This window comes from Kryptolebias marmoratus, linkage group LG12 (assembly GCF_001649575.2).
Source record: "Kryptolebias marmoratus isolate JLee-2015 linkage group LG12, ASM164957v2, whole genome shotgun sequence".
NCBI lineage: Eukaryota > Metazoa > Chordata > Actinopteri > Cyprinodontiformes > Rivulidae > Kryptolebias > Kryptolebias marmoratus.
In genome coordinates this window covers 23,019,844-23,027,762 of record NC_051441.1, presented here as the reverse complement: position 1 = coordinate 23,027,762, position 7,919 = coordinate 23,019,844, and the positions used below count along the sequence as shown (strand labels likewise).

Here is a 7,919-nt window from a genome sequence, read left to right as displayed (position 1 = left end):
CCCACGTATCCTCTTCGGGCTGTGCCCGGCCGGGCTCCATGGGTGAAAGCGCGGCCACCAGGCGCTCGCCAACGTGCCCCACCTCCAGGCCTGGCTCCAGAGTGGGGCCCCGGTGACCCGCGTCCGGGCGAGGGAACACTGTGTCCAATATTTATGTTCATCATAAGGGGTTTTTGGGCTGCACTTCGTCTGGCCCCTCACCTAGGACCTGTCTGCCTTGGGTGACCCTACTAGGGGCATGAAGCCCCTGACAGCATAGCTCCTAGGATCATTGGGACACTCAAACCCCTCCACCACGATAAGGTGGCAGCCCATGTTTGGTTGTCATCCTTAGACATTCCCCTAAAGGATTTCCCTAAGAATTTGGCACCAAGATTCCTGTGTCTCATCGAAGTAGGAAAAAGTCATCAGTCCCTCTGCAGTCCATTTCAAATTACCACCTGCTATGAAGATTCACTCTACTTTCATGTGTCCCTGTTAAAACCTGTTGTTAGTCCTTTGTGCCCTCCGGCCAAATCCCCACCCATCTCTGAGCCCATCTCATCGATGATCACCTGGAGTACACAGTTTGTCAGATCTTGAATGTTCATCATAGGGTTTTTTTTGTTTCCTGTGGACTTGGATAGGTATGCTCCAGTGGAGCATTCATAGATTTCCTGCTTCTTTATTCTGGACCCTTCCCTTATCACTGATTTCTATTGTGCACATGCAGAGAGTTTGACCATTCAGCAGAGGGTATTGTGAGGATTCAGTCTATTGTGCTTTGTCTTTTAATTCTTTTGTTTTGCAGGTGAGCTGAGAGAGCGTATCTCCATGCAGGGCGGGCTGCATTTCCTGACAGCTCCCGTTCAGCTTTTGGTCAGCTCAGTGACTGATTACCTGGGCTTATAAGGCGGAGTTGAAGCAACAGCTGTTGGTCTGATTGTCGTTACACAGTGAATGTTCCAGCTTCAGCATAATGTCTGAATCTAGTTTTTGCTTTTGTGTGACTTCAAGTAGAAGTTTCTGAAGTTAATACTTACCTGTACCTTGTATGCCGTGTTTGGGTAAAACCAAAAAGTATCAGCATAAGCATCTTATACCAGCTGTCCAGCACAGTGGTAGAAGTGTGATGAATTGGGCATGTTCTGAGTCTGGTTCTGCTGGTGGTTTTTTTCATTTTAAAAGAGAGTTTTTCCTTTCCACTGTTGCTAATGTGCTTGCTCAGAATAGGAGAGTGACAAAGTGAAGATTTAATGCAATCTGCTGGCTTTCTTAGATAGATAACTTTTACAAATTGGCTTTTTATAATGTATGTGAATGCTTTTGTACAATGCCCTGAAATGATTTTTGTTGTGAATTGGCAGTTTATAAATAAACTGCATTGAATTGTTTTGCAGCCACAAGACCTGGGTTCCTTGCAGTCATTGAATCAACTAAGAAGTCTTCTGTAGACCAAAGGATTCTAGAGTCAAATTTGAGGCCATCTGTCTAATAGCTGAAGACTGGACCAAACTGGGTTATGATGCAACAAGACAATGATCCCAAACACAGCAGCAAATCTTCAACAGAACAACTGAAAAAGAAACAAATCAAGGTGTAACAATGGTCCATTAAAGTCTAGAACCTTAACCTCATTGAAATGTTGTGGTGGGACTTTAAGTGCTGTGCAGAAACCAATGTCTGCAAATCTCTACGAACTGAACCAATGCTGGAAAGAAGAGTGGGCCAAAATTTATTTTCAACTACATAAAAGGTTGATGAGGTCATAAAAATATATTTTGTCAAGCTACATCTGACATCAAAGTTTGTACAGGTTACTAAATCATGGAGTGGACATTTGTTCTTTCTATTTACTCACTTTTTATTTTGGTTAGAATTTGTTGAATAAATAATGCCACAATGCATTACGTCACATGATGTTCAAACCTGTTTAAGTTAAATACTGATGCCAGATGATTTTTATGCCATGAAACAAAAAACATCAAATCAAAAGAGGCTGTGCTTATTTGCCATAGATTTTGCCTTAAAAGGCCTTAAACATTGCACTGAACTGTTCTCCTTTTATTATTGTTGGATTAGTTTGTGTTGAACTCATTTCTGCTGAAGTGTCTGCTTATCATAGTAGTGGCAGAAGGCTGATGATTATTTTAGCACTGTATATTATCTAGCTAAATTGCAGTCTTGCAGAAAATGAGCAGAATGTGGTCTCAAATGAGCAGAACATGAGCTAAAAACAGCATAAAATAAAAAGTATTAATAAAAATATAAATAAAAACTAAAAGTAGCAAATCAGAAGCTACAGGACGAGCAGTGTGGATTTCATCCTGGTTGTGGAACAGCAGAACACATTTTCGCTGATGCAGAATTTGATTCTCCAGTTGCCATGTGTTTTGCCTTACAGACAAGGTGAGGAGCCCGTTCATCTTGGGGAGCTTGGACTCGAGCTACTGCTCTTTTGCATTGAAAGAAGTCCGCTAAGGTGGTTTGAGGATCTGATTAAAATGCTTCCAGGGTGCCTCCCTCTAGAGCAGGGGTGGGCAATCCTGGTCCTCAAGAGCCACTATCCTGCATGTTTTGCTTCTTTATTTACTCAAACACACCTGATTCAGCGGTTAAATTACATCTTTGTGTTCTGCAGAAGCTTGTTAATCACCTATTGATTCAAATCAGGTGTGTTGGTGCAGGGAAACAAGTAAAACATGCAGGATACTGGCCCTTGAGGACCAGGATTGCCCACCCCTGCTCTAGAGGTTTTCTAGGAGGAGACCCTGGGGCAGACCCAGAGTTTGCTGGAAGAACTATATATCCTCTCTGGCCTGAGAATGCCTTGGGATCCCCCAGGAGGAGCTGAAGAATGGTGCTGGGCAGAGGGATGTCTGGGTATCCCTCTTGGACCTATTATTGCTGTGATTTCATCACAGATAAGCGTTTGAAAATGGATGGATGTCAGAGATTTCCCTTTTTGAAGAAAAACTGGTTATCATTTAGTTTAAGTTTTTTTTTAAAATCATTTTTGTGTGTTTTTACCATTCAGTACTCCTTTCACAATCACAGGTAGATGTGTGTGCTTCTTTAGCCAGGTGATGTCGTCCCAGCTGAGAGCCGGTTCAATGGCATTTGCAACATAAACAGCCAAACCGCTATCATTGCCATAGTTATCCTCAGAGAAGGCCAGAGAGGCTGTCGAAAAGTTTGACATCCTGGCAGAGCCCACACATACACAAACACAGATACACATCGTATGTAGTTAAAACACATAACACCAAACAGTCTTCTGTTTATGTGGTGGAAATTGACAAGTGGATGGAATCTGTTGTTGGGTCCTACCTCAAATGTGGGGGCATTTTGAAGTGGTTGCGAACGTCATCCAGCCTCTTCCCAAGGTATGGTGTATCCACGGTAACAAAGATAGCCTTGTAGCCTGCCTTCTCTGCCCGGCGCACCAAAGACAATGTGAGCTCTCGGTCTTTGTAAATGTAAAGCTGCATCCAGAGAACACCTCCATTGCCTGGTGAGGTCGTCATTGCTGACATCACTTCTTCTATACTGGAAGTGGCCCAGGAGCTCAGCATCATTCCTGTTCCTGCTGCTTTGCATGCTGGGACGTCACATTGGGGAAGGGGGGGAGATGATGGTGAAACAGATTCTCCTCAGGACCTTGACATATGTTAATAAAAGACCTAGCATTTCTTGAAGAAATGCAAATTGCCCACCATCTTTCATCCCAGAGTTTTTGACTAAGATCGTTTTAGGTTGAGAAGTGATGGAGTTGTGGGTAATTTGGTCAAACCATGAAAATAACATGCACAATTTCATGCAAAATTAAGATATCTTACTTGATCTGTTAGCACTTGAAGTATGTGTATGAATAATTCTCAACTACTATCACACCAAACTAGCACAATTTCTGTGAAATTGCCTGAGTTATTGTGATTTTTCTATTTGCTAAGGTTGACTAGATATGGTGGCTACTTTGAATTGGGTTGACTCCCAAAGGTAATCCGTTGTACATTAATAGTTACTTTTTAAGAGTTTTATTGAAATCTGTCAAGTGTTTTATGAGAAATTTTGCTAACAGACAATCAGGGTGGACTCAAATGGTTAATGACAAGGTTTTAAGCAAGATGCTGCATTCAAAGTATGTGTTGGGAACAATACTCAGTGACTGCCACGCCAGATTTTAGCTCATTAGCTGTAAAATTGAATAAATTACCACCAATTTTGTGTTTTCTAAGGACCACTGGTTGTGACGGCCATCTTGAATTGGGTTGAGTCTAAAAGTTAATCTGTTGTTGATGTACATCAACAACAGATTTATATCTGTTTACATCTATCAGTGATTAATATTTACACATTCGCCTTTGGTGGGGGGGGATCAAGAAGGACTCCTGTGCCTTGCATTCAGCTTAGTGTATTTGTAGGTGAGTAAATGTGCGTGTGTGCGTGTTTGCGTAGGAACCTCTTGCAGTAGCTGTCTCTCCTGCAGGATGAGCCATCCTCTGCATTGCTGTGGCTCCAACACAGAGAGGCATGCTGAGCTTCTGTCCCAGGACAGTTACAGACAGATCCACAATAGACACATCCCTCATCACTCGAGGGAGAAGATACCACCTAAACACATACACACACACACACAATAAAACACATCAAGTGATCCAGACTGTGTATGTTTGTTGTTCTGAATCACCTCTTCACATGTGATATAAGAAACAGACTGACTCCGTCTAATGTACTTTGAGTCTTTTGATGCATCAAACAAAGTATGACAAATTGAGGATTTCTTAACTGGTGGTTTACAGCCATGGAAAAATAAACAAATAAAATAAAGGCCTGGGTGATATGCATTCCTTAAGGAAACACATTTCACCCATTGCCATTCAGCCAGAGTTTTAAACTCAGATCTTCTTATGTTGAAAAAATGGGAGTTGTAGCCAATAAAGATGCTAGTGTGGTCACAGTGACAGTTAATATTACACATTATTCATAAATATGCAAAAGTTTTGGTTTGTAACACTGTGGTTGTTTAGATAATCTAATTAACATATACATTTATTTTTTTAATTAGGTCAATATGGCATTGCTAACAGACAGGTTTCACATTAATGTACTCCTTTTTAGAAGACATGTTGAATAAAGAACTGAGGCTGAGAAGTGTTTTTGTGACACCTTCTGGCTTTTCCACACAGATACAGAAAAGCAGAGTGCCAGGTGCAAAGATCCAGTACTACAGTAAACCGATCCGTATCTTTACTACCTCACAGACAGTCTGTGTTTGACTCAGAGTCTCTGCAAACATGTTCTTGTATATTGTATTAGAGAAGTTAAATAAAGCCATAATCTTCTGTTTCATCAGGAAGGTACAATAAAAATTAGTGGGATGGAAATGATTTGCCTACACTTCTATTCCTTACTCAAACAAAGAGAAGTGATTGCCCTAAAAATCAAAAGAAAAAAAACAAAAACAAAATATTTACTCATATAAAATGAGCCACAGAAGAGTGATTCACACTAACAATTTCAACAAATACTAAGTCCTTTAAAATGAACCATAAAAGAGTGGCTTCAATTTTTTTTTTCATAAATATTATTTTAACCAATAGTTAAAGTAGTTTTATGATAATATATGACAGTGGTATTGAAATATTTCTTAAATAATATTATCTAAATAATAATAGTAAAACCAAATTGCCAGAGGAGTTGAAACTGAGTTGTTAAAGCTAAGAAAGCAGAATACTAGACTAGCCTTGAAAAAATGCATATTATCCGCTGCCTTTCATGCCACAGTTTTAAACTAAGATCATCCTATGATAGAGTTTTAGGTGTTTCGGTCAAATGTTTTTGTTTTTTTTAAATATTATGTGTGATCTGATGTGGTATCACAAGATGTCACTCGTTTGTGTTAGGATTGACTCTCAGCTAGGTCCACACCAAATTTTAGCACAATATCTGTGAAACCGACAGACTTATAGCCATTTTTATGTTGGCTAATGTGATTAGCTATGGTGGCCATTTTGAATTGGTTTGACTCCACAAGGTAATAAATTGAAAATGTGTATCCAATAATTACTTTACAGGAGTTTCAATAAAATCCATCCAATTGCTCATGAGAACAAACAGAACCTAATGCAGACAGTTGTTTTTGTTTGATGTTTGAAAAGTGTTCTGGCTTTATTCATGTTTCTTGGAAATGTTTAACTATGTTTATATTGATAAAGCTTCATAGACCTTTGAACAAATGTTTGTCTAGCAGCCACGTAATTCTTGTTATTGCTGCTCCTCTTCAAACATAATAAATCCAAATCAAATATAACAACATTTTGTGAACCAGAAATCAAATGAATACATTTTGTGAACCAGAACACCAAGAGCATTTGTGAAATCTGCACTGAAAAAATAAACTATTTTAGTGTAAACTGTAAATTTGAAATTTGAGAAATTTGTGGTCAATTTTAAGCCATTCTAATTAAATTCAACCTAAACTCAAAAGTTAAAACCCTGTTAAACAAATTGATAAATTACAAATAAATTTTACAGTACAAACACAAAACAATGGTATTTTAAAAAATTCTAGATAAATAACTGTTTTTTCAAAAACTTTAGTAAAACACTTTAGTTTGTTGCTATTTTCTCAGTCAGATATCTGTGTTACCATGCAAGTGCATATATGGAGAGCATAGACAAAGTATATGTCAATGGAACTCAGGCTGCTGAATGGATCAGTCTACTGGATCAGCGTGCCTACTCAGTCCAAAAGTTTACTCCATCGGCATATGCACTGTCAATGCTCAGCACAAGCACATTTGCATAGTAACATGGATAATGTTCCACTGAGAAAAAAGCAACAAACTAGACAAACTGTGTCATAGAAAATTTGTAGAGTTTAATACCAGCTAATGTTGTGTTCTTGATAAAATTGCTCCTTTGAAAAATAAAGTGATTAGTCAGAGGAAGCTGGCTCCTTGGTTTAATTCAGAATTAAAACAGGCAAATAGAAAGTTGGTAAGAAAATGGCGCTCCGCTAACATGGAAGAATTTTATTTAGAGATATCCTGATAATATACAAGAAAGCCCTGTGCAGTGTTCGAACCCTTATCCATGTTACCGTAAATACAGTCACATGACTTAATGAGCAGTCTTCGAATCAGTTCATCCGAATTGATGATCTTACATTTAGATTTGGTGAAACTTTAAACCGGGCAACTATGTTAGAAGTAGGTGATGAAAGTAGTCATTGTACATCAGATCAAGTTGACTCAGAAGGCAGCTCGACTGCCACTGGATTGGTGACATCCTTGTGGTCAGTTCATGACCTACTACCAGCAAATACAGCTTCTTTGAAACAAGCACAAAGTATGGAAGTATATGTTTCCCAACCTCTAGATGAGGCATGACTCATTGCTCAGGCTTGCAGGCATCACTCACAACCTTACACCATGACAATGCAAGCTCTACAATTGCAGTATGGCCAGCCACATCAGCTCACACAGAGTGAAACTGCTGCTATCCTAAATGCCTCTGATGTGAAGCCAGGTGATTTTAAAGCATTTTAAACCTTTGCTCTTAATGTAGATTTGCTGGTAGGAATGGTAACTGCACTTGAAGGTCCATATGGGAAGGAGTTGATATCTTCAAGACGTGGATCGTCTACTGATGATTAAAAATTTTGGACACAGACGCGGGTCAATGGGGCCCCACTCTGGAGCCAGGCCTGGAGAGCGTTGGCGAGCGCCTGGTGGCTGGGCATAGCCCAAAGAGATGACATGGCCCCCCTTCCCATGGGCTCACCACCTAGGGGAGGGGCCAAAGGGATCAGGTGCAATGTGGGATGGGTGGTGGCTGAAGGTGGGGACCTCGGCGGTCGACTTTGTTGTCGTTTCATCTGATCTGCGGCCGCATGTTTTGGACACTCGGGTGAAGAGAGGGGCGGAGCTGTCAAC

At 40.0% G+C, this 7,919-nt stretch overlaps 1 protein-coding gene across 1 annotated transcript in view; it reads right to left on the bottom strand.

Annotated features, from left to right (window-relative positions):
- The window catches only part of hao1 (hydroxyacid oxidase (glycolate oxidase) 1), a 32,868-nt gene that overhangs the window by 21,898 nt on the left and 3,051 nt on the right, over positions 1–7,919 (bottom strand). The window contains exons 2-4 of the mRNA XM_017439454.3: positions 4,442–4,593; positions 3,310–3,580; positions 3,010–3,182 (exon numbers count right to left, since the gene is read on the bottom strand). Of these exons, the coding sequence (XP_017294943.1) occupies positions 3,010–3,182; positions 3,310–3,580; positions 4,442–4,593 (596 nt within the window). The remainder of the gene's footprint in view (positions 1–3,009; positions 3,183–3,309; positions 3,581–4,441; positions 4,594–7,919) is intronic.